At 36.8% G+C, this 23,641-nt stretch overlaps 1 protein-coding gene and 1 non-coding gene across 2 annotated transcripts in view; one reads left to right on the top strand and one right to left on the bottom strand.

The window, feature by feature from the left end:
* The first annotated feature begins 303 nt into the window (after positions 1 to 303).
* The window catches only part of LOC133067196 (L-lactate dehydrogenase C chain), a 32,846-nt gene continuing 9,508 nt past the window's right edge, over positions 304 to 23,641 (top strand). Inside the window, exons 1-6 of the mRNA XM_061158375.1 lie at positions 304 to 1,104; positions 1,799 to 1,933; positions 7,080 to 7,197; positions 11,950 to 12,123; positions 16,326 to 16,499; positions 18,030 to 18,147. Of these exons, the coding sequence (XP_061014358.1) occupies positions 1,808 to 1,933; positions 7,080 to 7,197; positions 11,950 to 12,123; positions 16,326 to 16,499; positions 18,030 to 18,147 (710 nt within the window). The 5' untranslated portion in view covers positions 304 to 1,104; positions 1,799 to 1,807. The remainder of the gene's footprint in view (positions 1,105 to 1,798; positions 1,934 to 7,079; positions 7,198 to 11,949; positions 12,124 to 16,325; positions 16,500 to 18,029; positions 18,148 to 23,641) is intronic.
* Positions 12,944 to 13,050, bottom strand: LOC133041029 (U6 spliceosomal RNA). The gene has a single exon (XR_009689106.1). It is a non-coding gene; the product is annotated as a U6 spliceosomal RNA (small nuclear RNA).

Genomic DNA, 23,641 nt, shown 5'->3' on the forward strand with positions numbered 1-23,641 from the left:
AAGTCAGCACTATCTCACACTCAGTTTCTAGTAAATGAGGTACAAGGGCCAGAAGATGTGGAAGGAAGTAAACAAGCCAAGTGGTAGTACAGATTCAATAGCCACTGCCACACCTGAGAAGCCCTTGCCTGGGGCTATTAATAGGTTGAGAAAAGTGCCATAACAGAAACAGGAGAGATGTTGGGAGGGGATGGTAGTTGATACATTTGTCAAGGAAAGTTAGAGGAAGTGCCATTTTTGTTCAAAACTGAAAGTGAGGAATCAACTTTTGACAAGGGCTGGGGAAGAACTTTGCAGACATACACAACAGCAAAAAGTCCTGAAATGGGAAAAAGCTGTCCAAAAGCTGGAAGGAAGTGTGGTGTCTTGAGAAGAAGTTGGAGGGATGAAAGAAGGCCACGTATTGACCATTTCTTCAGTTCAGTTCAGTTCAGTTCAGTCCTGTTGGACTCTTTGCGAACCCATGAATCGCAGCACGCCAGGCCTCCCTATCCATCACCAACTCCCGGAGTTTACTCAAACTCATGTCCATTGAGTCGGTGATGCCATCCAGCCATCTCATCTTCTGCCGTTCCCTTCTCCTCCTGCCCCCAATCCCTCCCAGCATCAGGGTCTTTTCCAATGAGTCAACTCTTTGCATGAGGTGGCCAAAGTATTGGAGTTTCAGCTTCAGCATCAGTCCTTCCAATGACCATTTCTTAGATCGCAGTAAAAATTAGTTAAGTGCATTGGAAAGCCATTGAAGGATTTTAAGCAGACTTATTGCACGATCAAAACTACATTAAAACAACAACAACAACAAACTACTGGCTTTTATACAGAAAATGGATTATCCTTTATATTTTGAAAAGGATTCAGATGCAAGTGATGACAAAAGCTGACAGGTGAGGTTGTGTCCCAACCTGTGAGTTATAAATTCCTTGCGTAAATTAAAATCACCTTAACCATGCTCTTTCCTTTTCATTACCACCTTGTTCTCTCAATTCAGCATTTAGAAGCATCGTCCACAGGATACTGGTTTTAGCTGGCCCACTGGTGAACAGCAGGTGCTCGCCTGAGAGTTCTTTCCCATGAAGGCTTGGAGCTTGCCCCCTTGCCCACCAGGTGGGTCTGGTCTCCAAAGTTTCAGCTTTTAAATCAGTCTGAGGCCTAGACTAGCCGAAGGAAATGAAACGACATACCAATATCCCTCTCTTGCACACTCTTCGAGACCAACTAAAATTCCTTACACGGAGATTACGACAACACAACAGCAGGTGCCCACCAACCCACTCACACCAGAAGACAAGCCCCTCCCAATGCGCCTGCGCCCGAGGCGGCCGTGGGGCGGAGCTTGTTTGCTGACGGAAGAGAGGCGTGCCTGCGTCCTTGCGTAGGAGCGTGCTTGTCTAACGGTTCAGACTGTAACGGTCGCTGCGCTTCCCGCATCTGCTGACGTTGCTGTGTGTCTTTTCTTTTGGTGGTGTAGCTTAAAAAGCGACTTAAAGGTCGTGCGTTGTGCATTCCGGCCGTCTGTACTGACTTGGGCCACACGATAAGCGTTTGTGAGTGACTGGGACTGGAGTGAAAGTGGTGACTTGGGGTAGGGAAAAGTTTTAAAAACCTCGTGGTTTCCCAATCCCTAACACTGATAGATACACTTGTCGGTTTTCGAGGCCTCCACACCTCGCAAGCAGGTATTTTTTTCCCTTTGGCTTCCCCCTTCTGACATTCTGCAAATTCATTAGGTACTTCCATAGGTATGGGAGTGATTAGTTCAGGGAGATTGCTTCCTCTGAAATTACATTATCTCTATCAGGTTCTCAAAATGTCATCTGTCAAGGAGCAGCTTATTGAGAATCTAACTGAGGAAGATAAGGTGTCCCAGAGTAAGATCACCATTGTTGGAACTGGTGCTGTAGGCATGGCCTGTGCGATTTGTATCTTGCTGAAGGTAAGTGAAAAGCTTATACTGTGGCTGAAAATAAGTGAGCACTGATAGGTCTTGTAGATGTTGAGCGCAGGGTTGCAGGGTTAACCCCTTGACGGCAAAGAAGTATCACCTGATTTTTTACTTAAGAAACATTTATGTAGAGTTTACCATGTGTGAAGCATTGTCAGGCTGTTTAAATTTATTCATAGGAGACACACTGATTACATTATTTTGTTAAGATTAAAATGTAACCGTAGCAAAATAATTTTGTGAATATTATGGGCTTCCCCGATGGCTTAGCTGGTAAAGAACCCACTTGTAATGCAGGAGACACAGGAGACCAGGGTTCAATCCATGGATCGAAAAGGTCCCGTGGAGGAGGAAATGGCAACCCACTCCACTGTTCTTGCCTGAAAAAAATCCATGAACAGAAGATCCTGGCAGGCTGCAGTTCAAAGGGTGGCAAAGAATTTTGGACATAACTGAGTGACTAAGCACACATACCTGTTTAGTCAGACTACTTAAACTTATTTATAGAAACATTGATTACATTATTTTGTTAATATTATATAACATTTTCTGTTAAAGTGATTCATCACTTTGCCTTTCTTGAAGAGTGATGTGTGAAAATCATATTTCCCAGTGGCTTATGCTTACATTTTTTAATTATATAAGCATTACGTGCTCATTATAAAACAAATTTGATAAAGTAACAATGGAAGTCCTTTAATTTTCCTTACTATTTCCAGAATATCTTTCCATGTGCCTGTTGGCTATTTATATAGCTTTGAAGGAGTGTCTGTTTCAAATCTTTTGCCCATTTTTAAATTGAGTTTGTTGTTGAGTTGTAGGAGTACTTTTTATATTCTAAATATTAACTGCTTATTAGGTAAATAATTTACAAATGTTGGGTTTCCCTTGTGGCTCAGCTGGTAAAGAATCCATCTGCAATGCTGTTGACCTGGGTTTGATCCCTGGGTTGGGGAGATCCTCTGGAGAAGGCAAAGGCTGCCCACTCCAGTATTCTGGCCTAGAGAATTCCATGGACTGTATAGTCCACGGGATTGCAAAGAGTCGGACATGACTGAGTGATTTTCATTTCACTTTCAAAAATTTTCACCCATTCCTTGGGTTTCCTTTTTGTTCTGTTGGTTGTGTCCTTTGATACACATAAGTTTTAAATTTAAAAATTTATTGGACTATAGTTGCTTTACAATGTTGTGTTTCTGCTGTACAGTGGAATGAATCAGCTATATGTATACATTTTTGTTGTTCAGTTGCTCAGTCGTGTCTGACGCTTTGCCACTCCATGGATTACAGTACACCAGACTTCCCTGTCCTTCACCATTTCCCACAGCTTGCTCAGGCTCATGTCCATTGAATCAGTGATGCCATCCAACCATCTCGTCATATGTCATCCCCTTCTCCTCCTGCCTTCAATCTTTCACAGCATCAGGGTCTCTCCTAATGAGTTGGCTCTTCACATCAGGTGGCCAAAGTACTGGAGCTTCAGCTTCCAGTGAATATTCAGGGCTGATTTCCTTTAGGATTGACTGGTTTGATCTCCTTGCAGTCAAAGGGACTCTCAAGAGTCTTCTCCAACATCACAGTTCTAAAGCATCAATTCTTTGGTGATCAACTCTTTTGATCCAGCTCTCACATCCATAGATGACTGGATGTGAGAAAAACCTTCCAGACCTTTGATTACTTTGTGGGCAAAGTAATGTCTTTGTTTTTTAATTTGCTGTCTAGGTTTGTCATAGCTTTTCTTCCGAGGAGCAAGTGTCTTTTAATTTCATGCCTGCAGTCACATTCTGCAGTGATTTTGGAGCCCCAAAAAATAGTCTGTCACTGTCTCCATTGTTTCCCCAACTGTTTGCCATGAAGTGATGGGACTGGATGCCATGATCTTAGTTTTTTGAATGTTGAAGTTTAAACCAGCTTTTTCCCTCTCTTCTTTCACCTTCATCAAGAGGCTCTTTAGTTCCACCCTAAGGATGGTGTCATGTGCATATCTGGGTTATTAATATTTCTCCTGACAATCTTGATTCCAGCTTGAGCTTCATCTAGCCCGGCATTTCCCATGATGTATTCTGCATATAAGTTAAGCAGGGTGACAACATACAGCCTTGATGTACTCCTTTCCCAATTTTGAATCAGTTCATTTTATTCCATGTCCCATTCTAACTGTTGCTTCTTGACCTGCATACAGATTTCTCAGGAGGCAGGTAAGGTGGTCTGATATTCCCATCTCTTTAAGAATTTTCCAGTTTGTTGTGATTCACACAGACAAAGGCTTTAGCATAGTCAATGAAGCAGAAGTAGATGTTTTTCTAGAATTCTCTTGCTCTTTTCTATGATCCAATGGATGTTGGCAATTTGATCTCTGGTTCCTCTGCCTTTTCTAAATCCAGCTTGAACATCTGGACGTTCTCGGTTCACGTACTGTTGAAGCCTAGCTTGGAGAATTTTGAGCATTAGTTTGCTAGCTTGTGAAATGGGTGCAATTGTGTGGTAATTTGAACAGTCTTTGGGATTGGAATGAAAGCTGACCTTTTCCAGTCCTGTGGCCCCTGCTGAGTTTTCCAAATTTGCTGGCATATTGAGTGCAGCACTTTGAACAGCATCATCTTTTAGGATTTGAAATAGCTCAGCTGGAATTCCATCACCACTACTAGCTTTGTTTGCAGTACTTCTTCCTAAGGCCCACTTGACTTCTTAAGCAAAACCCATTTGAAGAAAGGCAGATTCCAAAGCAAATACGTAGTTTCATTAACATAGCTTAAGTAAAACATTTCCATAAGAAAAACGCATTGGTTTGCTGAGCCATTAGCAGCTCAAAGTTAAGTTAAGGTGTAACCGAGTGTTCCAACGACACAGGATTAGAAGAGAGAGAAAAACATATCTGCCACTTGCAGTTCGTTTCCTCCTGCTCCTTAGGGGTCCCTAGCCTTCCTACCTGACTGTCATTCCTAGCCCCTCTTTTTTGGACTTCCTTCCATTTAGGTCACCACAGAGCACTGAGTATAGAGTTCCCTGTGCTGTACAGTAGGTTCTCATCAGTTATCCACTTTATGCATAGTATCAATAGCATATATATATCAATCTCAGTTTCCCAATTCATCCCACCTCCTTCTCCCCCTTGGTGTCCATATGTCCTCTACATCTGTGTCTCTTATTTCTGCTTTGCAAATAAGAGCTCTTATGTGCCATATGTACCATTTTTCTAGATTCCATATATATGCATTAACATGCAATATTTGTTTTTCTGACTTACTTTGTAGTTCAATTTATCTTTTTACTTTTGTTATTGTGCTTTTGGTGTTTTATCCAAAAATCACTGCCAAACCCAATGTCATGAAGTTTTCCCTCTATCTTTTCTTCTAAGGGTTTTATAGTTTTGGGTCTTACATTTAGCTCTTTGATCCATTTTTGGTTAATTTTATCTATGGTATAATGTAAACAGTCCAGCCTTATTCGTTTGCATGTAAATGTCCAGTTATCCCAATACCATTTGTTGAAAATGCTGTCCTTTCCCTATTGAATGATCCTGGCACTCTTGTCAAAAAATACCTGACCACATATGTGGGAGTTTCCCCCCCTGGACTCTCTTCTGTTCCATTGGTCTATATGTCTCTTTATGTCAGTACCACACTGTTTTAATTACTGTAGCTTTGTCATAAATATTGAAATCAGGAAGCTTGACACCTTCTGTATTCCTTTTAAAGATTGTTTTGGTTATACAGAGTCTCTTGAGATTCCATAAGAATTTTAGAATGGAATTTTCTAATTCTTGAAAGAAATGCCATTGGAATTTTTGCAGTGGTTGCATTAAATCTGAAGATTGCTTGGAGTAGTATTGATGTCTTAATAATACTTTATTTTCCAGTCCATGAACATAGGATGTCTGTTTGTTTATTTCTTCTTTAATTTGTTTCAGCAGTTTTGTAGTTTTCATTGTTTAGTTTGTCACCTCTCTAAATGTTTTAAAGGTATTTTTTTTATTTTAAAGGTGTTTTGTAATCTTTATAACAACCTTAGGAGGCAGGTACTGTTATCATCTCCATTTATAGATGAAAATACTGAAGCATATATGTTAAAGAGCTTGCTCATGGTCAAATGCCTAGGAGGTGAAAGGGCCAGAATTCACTTCCATTTTCTAAGCTCACAGACAGTGTGCTCATTTGTTATGCCTGGGCCATATGCCCACTTGTGAAGTAACTGCTGAGTCCAGAAGGAAGGATGAAACAACTGGTTGGGTCTGGGTGTATGGTTACTTACCTACCCCTAAGTTGGAGGGCCAGCGTTAATTGTAATATACCAAGCCCACATGAAGTGGTTTCCCAGAGATGCCTACCTTTCATTTTTGGCCATAAGGATTCATACTAAAAACAGCTTCAACCAATTCAGAAATTAGGCATAAGGGTTAAATATAATAAAATCCTTTGAAAGGATTTCATAAGTTTTCATTTGTTTTAAAGCTGTTATCTGAAGTAGGAAAAAAAACAATTCTGAAAAACTTAACAATTACATGAAGGCAAAACAATTAATACTTTTTGCTGCATTCTGTTGTTTACCTTAACTTCTGGTGTCTTTAGGTACATTCAGTTCAGTTCAGTTCAGTTGCTCAGTCGGGTCTGACTCTTTGCGACTCCATGGATTGCAGCATGTCAGGCCTCCTTGTCCATCACCAACTCCCAGAGTTTACTCAAATTCATGTCCATTGATCGGTGGTGCCATCCAATCGTCTCATCCTCTGTCGTCCCCTTCTCCTTCTGCCTTCAATCTTTCCCAGCATCAGGGTCTTTTCAAATGAGTCAGCTCTTTGCATCAGGTGGCCAAAGTATAGGCACATTAAAAGACTTTTTTCTTTTTGGCCAAGCCTTGAAGCTTTCAGGATCTCAGTTCCCTGACCAGGGATTTAGATATTGAACCCAAGCCATGGCAGTGAAAGTCCAAAATCCTAACCGCTAGGCCACCAAAGAACTCCTGTAAAGAATTATTATTTTTATACCACTTTTTCTACTAAAAATGTAGCACTTCTTTGCAGATTCTTTACCATCTGAGCTATAGGGAAGTCTGATTATAAAATAACCACATAAAATTTTTTCTTTTTCTCTTAAAATTGAAATGGGAACATTTTATTCAGACCTTTCATGTATTTTAGGATTTGGCTGATGAGCTTGCCCTTGTTGATGTTGTAACAGACAAACTGAAGGGAGAAACAATGGATCTTCAGCATGGCAGTCTTTTCTTTAATACTTCAAAGATTGTCTCTGGAAAAGGTTAGTTTTATAAAATTATTTTCAAAACTTAAAAAAAAATAGTGAAGTCTATCAAATTGTTGTCAATAAGTATAAAATTTAAAATAGCCCCTTTGTAATTAGGACATATAATTTAGAAGGTTAATTTTTTAAAAACATTCCAAAATAAATGAAAAAAAAAAAAAAGGCACAAAAGCAATACTATTTCTTCCTATTCCTCTTTTTTGTTTTCCATAGAATCACAGTAATAAATGAGTATAATATTTTAATGATTAAAAAAAAAAGAACATTCCATTCTGATTGGAGAATATTTGATAAATACAAAAACAGTATTAAACTTTTTGAATCTCTCTTGTTAATGGTTTTGTGTATTTCTTATTCATTTGTTTTTTACACAACTGACATTGTATTATATAAATACTTTTTAAACTTGTCATTCAGTTGTATATATTTTCCCAAAGATATGCAGTCTTGAATAGTTTTTGTAATATTATTGATACATTTATCTATATTCTTGTTTTTTTTGATGTGTATTTGTATTTTTTAACCTGTTTTTTAGACAACCAGGTTTCAGGGTATAGTTTGAAGCTATAGAAGAGGAAATGGAGAGCTTAGCCCCATTAGCATTAGCATTATGTTTTGGCCAACTAAGAATGCTTAGAGAATTAGGAAAAATAATTATTTTATCATAAAGTATTGTATATAGTGTGCTTTTTGGTAATGTGATTCAACAGATGTACTTGCTACTAGAAGCCCTCTTGTCTAACATAATTGGAACTGAAAATGGTTACTTACTTTTAAAGTGCCTGTTAGAACCATCATAAAATTTTATATTGACCTGAAACATATAAATGTACAAGAACTTCATTTGCTAATTTTCTGATTGGAGGGTAAGACCTTTGAGCATGGCTCAACTGATTGGAGTTTTTGCAGTATTTTTTTTTTTAATAGCAAACCAGTAATAATCATTTCTATTTCTTTAAAGTACCATAATTAGTTTAAAGATACTCATGAAGCAGTCTAATCACAAAACACTAATAAATTTTTATGGTTTTTCTTCATTTTTATTTCTCTTATAACTAAAAGGAAGATTTTTAAAGATTTTTATTTTAACATGTCTTTCTAAAGCATTCAACTTAATTTTCATAGTAACAGTCATTAAAAAATTAACTATGAAATACCTGAGATGTAAAAAAGAGCTAGAGCTTAAGTATAACAAACATCAATGCAGCCAGCACATAGCAAAAGAAGTAAAACATTACCAATTCACTTGACACATTGTGTGTGTGAAATCTATTCACATCTCAATCCTGAATGTCCTGTTTACTATGTATTTCTTTCACCATCATATTTTAGTGGTTTACATCATATTAGGTAATTAATATATCTGGCATAAATATGTTTGTGTAGAAACATGACAAATTCTTGATACGCAGCAACTCACAAGCACAGAAGTATACAGACATATTAGAAGTCTACTATTAATAGTTGAGAGTGTTCAGTGTACCTTGGGTATCAGTATGTTTTACATCAGTTAATCTATTGAATTTGTTGAGCAGAGTCAAGTTAAAAAGCTACTCCTGTATTAAAATACTTTTAAAAATCATTCAGCTTTTACCTAATAGTAATATGGCAGGATAAGTACCTGAATCAATCCTTTTGCTATAAATAACAAAACTTGTGCAAAAAATATGAAAGAATAAATATCAATACTTAAAGAATTGATATGCTGTTAATAAAATTAAGACATTTTCAGAACAGGTGCTGAATGAAGGCAGGAAATTATAGAGTTAAACAGCACTGTTGCTAGTTTTCAGTAGCTAACGTTAGCCGAACCTAGTGAACTTGAATTTTGGTTTTACCTGCCTCACAGGACTTAGCAGACTGGAGACAGCCTAATTTGAGAGGTGCGTAGGAAATAACCCCATAAAGCAAGACCCCAATGGACTACACCAGGGATCAGTAAACTTTTTTCTGTAAAGGGTCACATAGTAAGTATTTCAGGCTTTGTGAGCAACATAGTCTCTGTCAAAACTTGCAGCCCTCTTGTATTAAAGCATCCATTGACAATACATAAGCATGTGAGTGTGGCTATGTTCCAATGAGACTTTATTTACAAAAACAGGTAGTAGAACAGATTTGGCTTGCTGGCCTTAATTTGCCAATTTCTTAATGTAAGAATGACCTGGAAATAATTCCCTTCTCCCTATCTCTGGGAACTGCAAGTAAAATTGACTGTCTCAGAAATGCTTTAGTAAAAGAGGGAAATGGCTGCTAAGGATTTGGAAGCCACAAGTTGGCCCTTAATTAAATTCCAATAAAAGCTTAGCAATCTTAAGATAGTCTCTGGAGGAAATACATTTTATTTAAGGCCTCAAAGAACTTCCCCAAATAAAGTTTCATGGAAGGTAAACATCTCACAGTATGAATAATTAAATCTACAAGAAAAAATGAGCAAGAACTGACAGAGACCACAGTAGATTTCTGATAAAGAAGTTATAAAACAAATTATAATTTAACTGTGATTATTTAAAGAATAAAGCACAAGCTTGAAAATATCAATATAAGATAGGAAACTATGAGAAAAAGAACAGATTTTTAGAAATAACCAAACACTAATATAACTTCTGAATATGAAATGGAATGAAACAAAAAACTAATAGATTTAATAATAGAGCAGACATATTTGAAGAAACAAGTGGTGAATCTAAGGCAATTACCCAGAAGATGGCAAGAAGTAGAAAATATGACAGGTTAAGAATCATGGAGGATAGAGTGAGACAGTGTAAAATACTTCTACTTAGAAGAGTGAATGAGGCAGAGAAAATACTTGAAAAGATTTTGATTCAGCATTTTGGAGAACTGGTGAAAAACAACCCATGGATTCAACCCAAATAATCTCACGACGGATAAATAAAAATCCCCATCTAGACACAGTCTTGTGAAATTAGAAAACTTTAAAAACAAAGAGAATTTTAAAATGATCAGAAAACAAATTACCTACAGAAAAGGGAGGGGGAGGCAGACTGACTTATCAACAGTAGCACTGAAAGCTGAAAACAGTGGAATGATACCTTTAATGTGTGCCCAGACTTAGTTGCCCCAGGCATATGGGGTTTTAGTTCCCACACCAGAGATGGAACCTGACTGTTCTGCATTGGACCGTGGATTCTTTTTTTTTAAACCCTTTTGTGGAGGTCTGACGTTCAGTAGATTGCTGTAAGGGAGCCGCTCTGCTACGTATGAAACCCAGACCCAGAAGCAGGTCTTCTAGGAATGGTTTAGCACCAGGTTCCCAGGAACCATGCCATGCGTGTCAGGGGAGGGGGCAACCTCCTTTCTGGGCTGTACGCCGCGTTCCAGGACGAAGCAATCTCTGCACTGGACTCTGGTCCCTGTGTGGTGGGTGCACAGCCCCAAGGGACGTGGATGGCAGCCCAAGGAATACAGATTCTTGACCAGTGGACCACCAAGGAAGCCCTATAATACTTTTTTAAAAGTCCAGTGTGGGATACTGAACATCATGTTGGGCTTAATAAGTGAAATACTTTACAACTGGTCATCAAATTTAGAAGGTTAATTTTCTTATGTGAATGAAGAATGTTTTTATGATATTAAGCATAGCCCCTCACAATAATTGTAATACATTCTCACTCTTCGAATCCTCAAACACACATAAATTCTCAGAATTCTAAGCTTCTGATTCATATGGTATTTCTAAGAATCCAGAGAGTTGAGTTGCATTGCCTCAGGCTTTAATAAAAAATGGAAATGTGGGCTAAAAGGGATGGTAGGTTCTATTATTTTACTTTTTTAAATCGGTGTGAACATTGGTAAATCATTAGTGACAAGATTTCCTTCAGGTTATACCAGGTAACACTGTTGTTCAGTCGCTCAGTTGTGACCCACTCTTTGCAACCTCATGGACACCATGAGCAGGCTCAAGAATGCCAGGCTTCCCTGTTCTTCACCATTTCCCTGAGTTTACTCAAACCCATGTCCATTGAATCAGTGATGCCATCCAGCTGTCTCATCCTCTGTCACCCTCTTGTCCTCCTGCCCTCAATTTTTCTGAGCATCAGGGTCTTTTCCAGTGAGTCAGCTCTTAATATCAGGTGACCAGTGTTTTGGAGCTTCAGCTTCAGCATCAGTCCTTCCAATGAATATTCAGGGTTGATTTCCTCTAGGGCTGACTGGTTTGACCTCCATGCTTTCAAAAGGACTCTCAAGAGTCTACTCCAGCACCACAGTTCTAAAGCATCAATTCGTCAAGGTTCAGCCTTCATTGTCCAACTCTCTGAAAAAACCCTACCTTTGACTATAAGGACCTTTGTCGGCAAACTGATGTGTCTGCTTTTTAATACACTGTCTTGGTTTGTCATAACTTTTCTTCCACGGAGCAAGCGTCTTTTAATTTCATGGCTTCCCTGGTGGCTCAAACAGTAAAGAATCCGCCTACAATTCAAGATACGCAGATTTGATCCCTGGGTCAGAAAGATCTCCTGGAGAAGGGAATGGCTACCATCTCTAGTATTCTTGCCTGGAGGGTTCCATGAACAAAGGAGCCTGGCAGGCTATAGTCCATAGGATCCCAAAGAGTCAGATGTGACTAAGATAGCATTACTGTGTGGAAAATCTGTTCATTTGCAAGTGCAAGGCATGATAGTAGTGGAGTACTTTAATACCATCACCATACAATAGACTTTTAAAGAATTAAGGCACAGAGATCATGGCAATCTTGATCCAAATATTTTCTTTTGTTTCCTTCTTTAGATTACAGTGTATCTGCAAATTCCAGATTAGTTATTATTACAGCAGGTGCACGGCAGCAGGAGGGAGAAAGTCGCCTTAACCTGGTCCAACGTAATGTGGATATCATGAAGTCAATCATTCCTGCCATAGTCCAAAATAGTCCTGATTGTAAGATGCTTATTGTTTCAAATCCAGGTGAGTCTTTTCTATTACCTTTAACTGCATAAGGATGATATTTCCATTCAGTTCAGTTCACTCAGTCATGTCCGACTCTTTGCGACCCCATGGACTGTAGCACGCCAGGCCTTCCTGTCCGTCACCAACTCCCAGAGCTTACTCAAACTCATGTCCATCGCATCAGTGATGGTATCCAACCATCTCATCTTCTGTCATCCCCTTCTCCTGCCTTCAATCTTTCCCAGCATCAAGGGTCTTCACATCAGGTGGCCAAAGTATTGGAGGTTCAGCTTCAGCATCAGTCCTTCCAATGAATGGTCAGGACTGATTTCCTTTACGATGGAGTGGTTGGATCTCCTTGCAGTCCAGGGGACTCTCAAGAGTCTTCTCCAACATCACAGTTCAAAAGCATCAATTCTTCTGAGCTCAGCTTTCTTTATAGTCCAACTCTCACATCCATACATGACTACTGGAAAAACCATAGCTTTGACTAGACGGACCTTGGTTGGCAAAGTAATGTCTCTGATTTTTAATATGCTTTCTAGGTTGGTCATAACTTTCCTTCTAAGGAGCAAGCGTCTTTTAATTTCATGGCGCAATCATCTGCAGTGATTTTGGAGCCCAGAAAAATAAGGTCTCTCGCTGTTTGCATTGTTTCCCCATCTATTTGCCATGAGGTGATGGGACCAGATGCCATGATCTTAGTTTTCTGAATGTTGAGTTTTTTTTTTTTCATTTATTTTTATTAGTTGGAGGCTAATTACTTTACAGTATTATAGTGGGTTTTGTCATACATTGACATGAATCAGCCATGGATTTACATGTATTCCCCATCCCGAAAAATATGGAACGCTTCACGAATTTGCGTGTCATCCTTGTGCAGGGGCCATACTAATCTTCTCTGTATCGTTCCAATTTTAGTATATGTGCTGCCGAAGTGAGCACTGAATGTTGAGGTTTAAGCCAACTTTTTCACTTTCATCAAGAGGCTCTTTAGTTCTTCTTCGCTTTCTGCCTTAAGGGTGGTGTCATCTGCATATCTGAGGTTATTGATATTTCTCCCTGCAATCTTGATTCCAGCTTGTGTTTCATCTAACCTGGCATTTTGCATTATATACTCTGCATGTAAGTTAAATAAGCAGGGTGACAATATACAACCTTGATATACTACTCCTTTCCCGATTTGGAACCAATCTGTTGTTCCATGTCCAGTTCTAACTGTTGCTTCTTGACCTGCATACAGATTTCTCAGGAGGCAGTTCAGGTGGTCTGGTATTCCCATCTCTTTAATAATTTTCCACAGTTTGTTGTGATCCACACAGTCAAAGGCTTTGGCATAGTCAATAAATCAAAAGTAGATGTTTTTCTGGAATGCTCGATTTTTCAATGATCCAGCAGATGTTGACAGTTTGATCCCTGGTTTGTCTGCCTTTTCTAAATCCAACTTGAATATCTGGAAGTTCACGGTTCACATACTGTTGAAGCCTGGCTTGGGGAATTTTGAGTATTACTTTGCTAGCGTGTGAGATGAGTGCAATTGTGCGGTAGTATGAACATTCTTTGGCATTGCCTTTCTTTGAGATTGGAATGAAAACTGACCTTTCCATACCATTTCTTTTTCTTTTTAAAACAATGTTGTTTAGCAAATTTATGATGATAAACCACACCCATCCAAAGTACACAATACTTTTTTTTCCCCAGCATTATTGATATATAATTGATATGCAAGTTGTATGCATTGTTGTTTATTCACTAAGTTGTGTCTAACTCTTGTGTGACCTCTTGGACTGTAGCCTGCCAGGCTTCTCTGTCCATGGGATTTCCCAGGTAAGAATAAAGGGGTGGGTTGCTATTTCCTTCTCTAGGGTATCTTCCCAACCTAGGGATCAAACCTGTGTCTCCTGCATTGGCAGCTGGATTCTTTACCACTGAGCCGCCAGGGAAGCCTATCGTATGTTATTTATCATATTTATGTGTGGAATCTAAAAAAAAAAGGTACAGATGAACTTATTTACAAAACAGGTAGAGTCACGGATGTGAAGAAAACAAACTTATGGTTTACCAGAGTAGAGGGAGGGAAGGATAAATTGGGAGATTGGCATTTACGTATACACACTACTACACATAAAATAAACAACTAATAAGCACTAATGTGTAGCACAGGGAGCTCTAATCAATACTGCATAATGGCCTATATAGGAAAAGAATCTAAAAAAGAGTGGATATATGTACATATATATATTGTTTTGTGACTTTTGTGAGTTAATTCTGTGAAGTCTGTATTCTTCATTATACATGGACACAGAAGTCTTTGTTTCATCTGTTTAGTGATCCACCAAGAGTGGATATATGTATAACTGACTCACTTTGCTGTGTACCTGAAACTGACACAACATTGTAAATCAGCTGTACTCCAAAAAGGGGCTTCCCGGGTGGTGGAGTGGTAAAGAATCTGCCTGCCAATGTAGGAGACACAAGAGACACAGATTCAATCCCTGGGTCAGGAAGATCCCCTAGAGAAGGAAATCGCAACCTACTCCAGTGTTATTGCCTGGAAAATTCCATGGACAGAAGGAGCCTGGTGTAGGCTACAGTCCATGGGGTTGCAAAGAGTTGGACAGGACTGAGCACACACACAGAATACTCTAATAAAAATTGAAAAAAAATATTTTAATTGAAAAGAATAAAAAGACACAGTTAAGTGAAAATAAAAAGATGGAAAAAGATACTGCATACAAACAGGAGCTAAAAGAGAGCTGGAGTTGCTATACTGATATCACAGAAATTAGACTTTAACACAAAAATTATTGTTGCAGACAAGAATATTATATAATGATAAAAGGCTAATAGATGCAGATAAGGCAGTAAACAAAATTCCACACTGAATTATGATTTTAAAAAATAATTTACTAACCCATGAATGAAAGGAATTTTCTTCAACCTCATAAAAAAATATTTATGAAACAACCCCAGCTAGCCTTATACTTGATGGTACTAGACTGAGTGATTTTACTTCTAAGACCAGGAATGAGGCAGTGAGACTTGCTTTTGCCACTTCTGTTTAGCATCATGCTAGAAATTCTAGCCAGAGTAACTGAATAGAGATTTATCAGATATTTTAAATGAACTACTTTAACTATGTTTAAAGAACTAAAACAAAACGTGTCTAAAGAACTAAAGGAAATAATGAGGTTGATCTCTCACCAAACGGTGAATATTACTAAATAAATAAATGCTATTTTTTAAAAAAGAATAGAAATTCTGAAGTTAAAAAGTTAAATGAACATTAACTAGACGGACTCTAGCAGAGTGAGAAGGCAGAAGGAAGAATCTGTGGACTTGAAGACAGGGTAGTTGTTTAATGGCTGGGCTTTCTCAGGGACAGTTTCTGTTGATGTTTTTTTGTCTTTCTATGTTATGTATTTCCTTATTTTGTTTCATGCCTCATAATTTGTTGAAACTTGAACATTAAAAAAGTACAGTAGAAAAACTGTGAATGAAATTCTTCTCAGCGTTTGCATCAGCTTGTTATAGTTTGTTTTGTGACTTTTATGAGTTAATTCTGTCAAGTCTGTATTTTTATTATATGTGGACACAGAGGTCTATGTTTCATCTGTTCAGTGATCCGCCACTGATTGGACAAAACTTTCCTTAAATGCTTGGAACCAAAAGATACCTCCCAGTCTTTGCTGCAGTGCTCTGTGTACAAGTTAGGGCATGCCTTCAACACTCACCAGGCAGTTTGTAACTGTGCCTTAGCCTTTACTTCCTGCTTTCATAGAACCTCATGGTTAGACAGAGCTAAAGTTTACAATCTTACCATGTTTTTCCTGAGCATGCACACACCTGCATACATTCCTAAGCATGCATGTGGCTTTATTCTAGGTAGGAGACTCTGATAATTTACATGAGGCTGTGATGATGGAGAGGAAAAAGCTAGGTGATCTTAGAGAGGTATAATTCACCGATCATTAAATATACAGATAGGCACATATGTTATTTCAAAAAAGAATCTTTCATTTTAAAATTCTGATGGTGATCATTTAATCTTTTAAAACCCATCTGAGAGATTATCTTTTTTTCTTTGTTGACTTGCTTCATTTTGAACTCTAATGAATCCATATTTGACTCTAAGACAATTAATCGATCTGTCTATTCAGAAAATCAAATTGTAAGAAGTTACTATGAATCTTTCTCTAACAAGAAATTTTTCTTCCTAGTGGATATTTTGACATATGTTGTCTGGAAGTTAAGTGGCTTACCTGCAACTCGTGTAATTGGAAGTGGTTGTAATCTAGACTCTGCCCGTTTCCGTTACCTAATTGGACAGAAGTTAGGTGTACATCCCTCAAGCTGCCATGGTTGGATTATTGGTGAACATGGTGATTCTAGTGGTAAGTGTAAACTCATTACCATTATATAATCACACTTCTTATCTTTAATAATGCTTATTTTCCTTAAAGTGTTGGCATTTTACTGTTTGTTTTCCTTAACTTTCAGTCTTTTGTGTCATTGGATTTAGCTACCTCACACAAAATAGTGCACAGAGCATATAGCTATTTTAAAAATTCAATGAGTGTGTGTGTGTGTGTGTGTTTTTTTTTTTTGGTCTGGAGCACTTTCATTGTGGTTTTAAGGACAGAATTATTAAGATATAATACACAGCCCATAAATTTTACCCATTTAAAGTGTATAATTCATTGGATTTTTATTCACAGAGTTGTGCAACCATCACCACAGTCTAATAGTAGAAAATTTGCATCACCCCCAAGAACGCCAATTCCTGTACTCACCCCCTGCCCTAGCCACAAGCAACCATTAATCTACTTTGTGACTCTTGAGATTTGTTTTTCCCTGACTTTTCACAGAAATAAAATTTTTAGTGTGTGATTTAAACTATTACTTAGGTCATATGTCTTGGCTCTTTTCCTAACTTAAACATTTAATCTCTGCTACACATTTAGATGTTTTGGGTTCCTTCATAGCTCAGTCGGTAAAGAATTTGCCTGCAATGCAGGAGACCTGGGTTCAATTCCTGGTTCAGGAAAATCTTCTGGAGAAGGAAATGGCAGTCCACTCCAGTATTCTTGCCTGGAAAATCCCGTGGACAGAGGAGCCTGTTGGGCTATAGTCCATGGGGTTGCAAGAGTCGGACATGACTTAGCGACTAAACTACCACCACGAAACTACACATTTAGAACTTCATGCTTATAATGCTGTCTAATTCTGTGGTGTGTATCAGTCTTCTTTCTGTAATGCCAACTGGTCCATTGAGAATAGGCACCATTTATTCCTTTATTCAATCATCCGTTTGTTCAAAACATTTAATTAGTACTTCAATGGTTATAGTATAATAAGTATTTTTTATTTGATTTAAACAAATTTTTTTGACAGTGCCTTAATTTGATTCTGTTGGCTTGTGTCATTGTCTTAGCTTAAAAGACAATAATCATTAAAAATAATTTTCCCAGATATGTTTTAATTTCTCCCATTTAATATTCCATGATTTTATTTTAAAAAAAACTCTGTATGGTTTAATAGTATGATATTAATTTATTGCTCTTTGCCCTCTTATAATATTTTGTTATTTCTTATAGACTATTTTCTTTGTGGATTCTATATTTATATCTTGCTTTAACATGACTCCTTACCACAAATTACAAATAAATTCTACTGCATATTTTATGATACTTTATAATTTTACTTTTTACATTTCTCTCTTTTGTCTATTTGAAACTTATTTTTATATATGGTGTAAGGTAGTAACCTAACTTTATTCTTAAAAACCCCACTGAACTTACCATATATGTATGGCAAGTTAATAAAATATGATAAAGCCAACACCTGGGTAAAAAAAAATCCACTGCATTTAAACAACTGAAGTATTGGGAAGAAGAGTTCATTCTGAGATTTATTTCTTTTAGTGCCTTTATGGAGTGGAGTAAATGTTGCTGGTGTTTCTCTGAAGAGTCTAGATCCTAACATAGGAACTGATTCAGACAAGGACCACTGGAAAAATATCCATAAGGAAGTTGTTGGAAGGTAACATTAGTTATTCACTTTCTTAGTACCTTAATAATCAGTTGTAACAACATATTTTACAGAGAAAAAGTATAAAAGTTGATTTTTGCTTTTTGTGAGGTAAATAACATTCTGAAAATTCCCAAAGTTGGACTCACATAATGCATAGCTTTCTTTTGGGGGAATTTTTCAAACAGAAAAGAAGACAGTACCTTCTGTTTCTATGATTTTGACTAGTATATCATATAGGTGGAAATCATTCAGTATTTGTCTCTTTGTGACTAGTTTATTTTGCTTAGCATAATGTCCTTAAGGTTCATCCATATTATAGTATATGTCAGAGTTTCCTTACATTTTAAGACTGAATAATATTCTGTTGTATGTAAATATGCCACATATTGCTTATTCATTCATCTCTTGATGGATTCTTGGTTTGCTTCCATGCTTTAGCTATTGTGAATAATACTGCTATGAATATGCATATACAGATCTCTTTGAGACTCTGTTTTCAGTTCTTTTGGGTATATACCCATCAGTGAAATTGCTGCTGTTTGTTATTCAGTTGCCCAGTCGTGTCCGACTCTTTGCAACCCCATGAACTGCAGCACGCCAGGCCTCCCTGTCCCTCACCATCTCCTGGAGTTTGCCCAAGTTCATGTCCATTGCATCAGTGATACCATCATCTTCTGATGTCCTCGTCTCCCTCTGCCCTTTGTTTTGAGGAACCACCCTACTGTTTTCCACAATGGCTATACCATTTTACGTTCCCACCAATACTGTAGAGAAGTTCCAGTTTCTCCACATCCTCACCAACACTTAACTTTCTCTTTGACAGTGGCCATCCTAATGGATGTGAGGTGGTAATCTTATTGTAGTTTTGATTGCATTTCCTTGATTAGTGATGCTGAGCGTTTTGTCCTGTGCTGTTAAGCCATCTGTATATCTTATTTGGTGAAAATGTCTATTCAAGTCTTTTGCCCAGATTTGAATTGGATTTTTTGTTGGTTGTTGAGTTTTAAGAGTCCTTACTAATATTCTGGATATTAATCTCTCATCAGATAATTTACAAATATTTTCTTCCATTCCATAGGTTCTTTTTTTAAACCCTTTTCATATTGTCTTTTGATGTACAAAACTTAGAAATTTTCATAAAGTCCATTTGTCTATTTTTTTCTTTTGTTGCCTTTTGTGTTCTATTCCAAGAAATTATTGCCAGGTGCAATGTTGTGAAGTCTTGCCCTGTGTTTTCATGTAAGAGTATCTTAGTTTTAGGTCTTATATTCAGATCTTTGATTCCTTTTTTTTTTTTTCATTTATTTGTATTAGTTGGAGGCTAATTACTTTATAATATTGTAGTGGTTTTTGCCATACATTGACATGAATCAGCCATGGATTTACATGTATTCCCCATCCCGATCCGCCCTCCCACCTCCCTCCCCATCCCATCCCTCTGGGTCTTCCCAGTGCACCAGCCCTGAGCACTTGTCTCATGCATCCAACCTGGGCTGGCGATCTGTTTCGTTTTTGTAAATGGTTTTAGGAAAGGGTCCAATTTTAATCTTTTGCATGTGGATATCCAGTTTCCCCAGAATCGTTGGTTGAAATGACTGCACTTTTCCCATTCAGTGATGTTGGCACAATTTTTGAAAATCAGTTGAACAGATTTTCAGATATGGAGGTTTACTTCTGAGCTTTCTATTCTATCTCACTGGTCTATATGTTTATCTTGATGCCAGTACCATATAATTTTGATTACTGTAGCTTTATAGTTAGTAAGTTTTGAGGTGAGAAAGTGTGAGTCCTTCAGCTTTCAAGATTGTTTTAGCTATTCCGAATCTCTTGAGATTCCATATGAATTTCAGGGTGAGTTTTTCAACTTCTGCAAAATCTATCCTTGGGAATTTTGGGGAATTTCACTAAATCTGTAGATGGTTTAGGCTGGTATTAGCATCTTAATAATATTAAGTCTCCAATTCATAAACATAGGTTGTGTTTCCATTTATTTATGTTTTCTTTAATTTCTTTCATCAGTGTTTTGTGGTTTTCATTGTACAAGTCTTTCACCTCCTTGGTTAATTCTGAAGTACTTTTTTTTTTGGTGCTATTGTAAATGGGATTGTTTTACTAATTTCCTTTCAGATTGTTCATTGTCGTTAAATAGGAATGCAGTATTTTAATGTTGACTTTCTACCTGCTACTTTCCTGAATTCATTTATTAGTTAAATGTTTTTTTTGTTGTTGTTGTGTGTATGAAATCCTCATGGTTTTCTGCGTGTAAGATCATGTCATCTGTAAGTACAGATACTTTTATTGCTTCCTTTCCAATTTGAATGCCTTTTATTTGTCTTTCTTATCTAATTGCTCTGGTTAGAACTTTCAATGTTGTGATGAATGGAACTGGCAAAAGTGAGCATCTTTGCCTTATTCTTGATCTTTTAAAAGCTTTTAGTTTTTCACCATTGGGTATGACCTTCACTATGGGCTTTTCATATATGGCTTTTATATTGTTGAGGTAATTTCTTTCTATTCCTAGTTTCTAAGGTGTTTTTATCATGAAAAAGTATTATAAATTTTATCAAATAATTTTTCTGTGTCAGTTGTAATGACAGTGTGGTTTTCCTCTTTTATTCTCTTACTGTGATATATTACATTGGTGGATTTTGGTATGTTGAACCATCTTTGCTTCCTAGGACTGAATCATGGTATATAATCCATTAAATACTGTTGAATTCAGTTTGTTAGTATTTTGTTAAGGATTTTTGCCTCAGTGTTTGTAAGGGATAATGGTCTGTAGTTTTTTCTGCCCCCCCCCTTTTTAAATTATTTTAATTAAAAAAAAATAGTGACTTTTTCTTTCTTTGGTATCTGTGTAATGCTTAGAATCAATAATAATGTCTTCACTTTCATTTCTGATTTTAGTAATTTGAGACTTCTCTCTTCTTAATTCATCTAACTAAAAGTTGTCAATTTTGTTGACCTTTTAAAAAAACTGTTGATTTTCTTTCTTTTGTTTTTCCATTCTCTATTTTGTTATTTCCACTCTAATCTGTATTATTTACTTCCATATGCTAGATTTGGGTTTAATTTGTTCTTCTTTTCCTAGTTCGTTAAGTTGTAATGTTAGATTGTTGATTTGACATCTTTCTTGCTTTTTAATGTAAGCATGTATGGCTGGCTATAAGTTTCCCTTTAGCACTGCTTTCTTTGTCTAATAAGTTTTATCTTATGTTTTCATTTCCATTCATCTCTTAAGTATTTCCTAATTTCTATTGTGATATCTTTTTGATCCATTGGGTTGTTATAGAATGTGCTTTTTAATTTCCGCAAATTTGTGAATTTTTCAGTTTTACTTGTATTATTGATATCTAAATTCCCCTTATTGTGTCAGAGAATATAGTATGATGCCTGTCTTATTAATTCTGTTGAGACTAGTGATTTCCCTAGTGGTCCAGTGTCTAAGACTCCATGCTCCCAATGCTGGGCGCTCAGGTTTGATCCCTGACCAGGGAACTAGATCCCACATGCTGCAACTAAGAGGTCACGTGCTGTAATTAAAGGTCATGCATGCCACAATGAAGATTGAAGATCCACGTGCCACAACTAAGACCCGGTGCAGCCAAATAAATAAATATTCTTTAAAAATGAAAGGAACTAAATCTATTGAGACATAATTTGTGGCATAACATTTAGTCTACTCTAGAAAATATCCCATGTATACTTGAGGAGAACATAGATGCTGCTGCTGTTGAGTAAAGTGTTCTGCTAGATCTAGTTGGTCTGTTGTGTTGAATTCTCAGTTTCTTTCCTTGCTTTCTGATTGAGAGTGGGTAATGAAGTCTTCAGTTATTATTGTAGAACTGTCTATTTCTTCCTTCAATATTTTCACTATTTGCTTCATGTATTTTGATGGTCTGTTATTAAATGCATACATGTTTATATAATTGTTTTATTTTCTTGAACCTCTGGTTAGTATATAATATCATTTGTCTATTGTAAACTCTTTGATTTAAAGTCTGTTTTGTCTGACCTTAGTATAGCCACCACCCTCTTTTGGTTACTATTTGTATAAAATATCTTTTAATCTATTTGTTTCTTTGGTTTTACTTAAAGTAAGTTTCATCTGATAGCTTGTACTTGGTTCATGTGTTTTTATCCATTCTGTCAATCTCTTTTGCTTGGAGAGTTTAATTCATTTACATTTAAAGTAGTTTCTGATGAGGAGTGGCTTCTGTCATTATGCTCTTTGTTTTCTATATGCCTTAGAGCTTTTTGTTCCTCATTTCCTATATTACTGTTTTGTGTTTATTTTTCATAGTGGAATATTTAAATTTCTTTCTTATTTTCTTTTGTATATCCTACAGCTATTTATTATAGCTGTTTTTATTCTGGTTGCCATGGGGGAGTACCTTTAGCACTCTAAAGTTATAATACTTTTAGTTGAATTTCTACCAGCTTAACTTCAGTAATGTACAAAACCTCTGCTTCTTCATAGTTCCATCCTCACCCCTTTTGATTGTTAATGTCATAAAATTGCATCTTTATACACTGTTTGACCCAAAATAATTAATAATTATTAATAATTAACAATTAATTAATCAATAATAATTCATTAATTATTCTTTTAAATGCAGTTGTTTCTTAAATTTGAAAATGAGAGTTGCATACAAAGTCACAGTGATACTACCTTTTTGACCAGTTGTTCTTTTAAATGTATTAGTCTCTAAAATCATGCAGAAAAGGAAAAGTGGAAGTAGAAACTATTGTTACCATATTACTAGCTTTTATAAATATCCATGCATTTACCTTTATTGAGATCTTTATTTTTTCACATGACTTAAAATTACTGTTTATTTCACCCTGCAGGACTGCCTTGAGTAATTCTTGCAGGGCAGGTTTAGTGGTGATGAACTCCCTTAGCTTTTGTTTCTTTCACAATGTCTTAATTTTTCCCTCACTTTTAAAAAATAGTTTTGCCAGATATAAGATTCTTGGTTGACATTTGTTTTCTTTTTTATCAGTTTAAATATATCTACCCACTATTTTCTGGCTTCCAAAGTTTCTGGTGAGAAATCAGCTGATGATCTTATTTTTCACTTTTCCTCAATCTTTTTTCTTTCTGTGTCTCAGGCTGTTATTTGCATTGTCCTATCTTTACGTTTGCTGATTCTGTCTTCTGACTGCTAAAATCTGTTGTTTAATCCATCTAGTGATTTCTTTTTTTCATTTCACTTATTATACTTTTCAGCTCTAGGATTTGGGGCCTGGGGTTTATTTTTAGGTTTTATGTTTCTTTATTGGGATTTCCATGTTGTTCACTCATCATTTTCTTGACTTTCACTATAGCTTCCTTTAGTTTTTTGAGCATCTTTAAGACAGCTGTTTTAAAGTCTTTGTCCAGTATATCTACCATCAATTCCCCGCCGCCCCCCGCCCCCCACCAGGGACAGTTTCTGTTGATTCATTTTTTCCTTTGAATGGGCTGTACTTTGATGTATCTTTGTATACCTTGTGATTT

The sequence above is a fragment of the Dama dama genome, chromosome 2 (assembly GCF_033118175.1).
Source record: "Dama dama isolate Ldn47 chromosome 2, ASM3311817v1, whole genome shotgun sequence".
Lineage (NCBI taxonomy): Eukaryota > Metazoa > Chordata > Mammalia > Artiodactyla > Cervidae > Dama > Dama dama.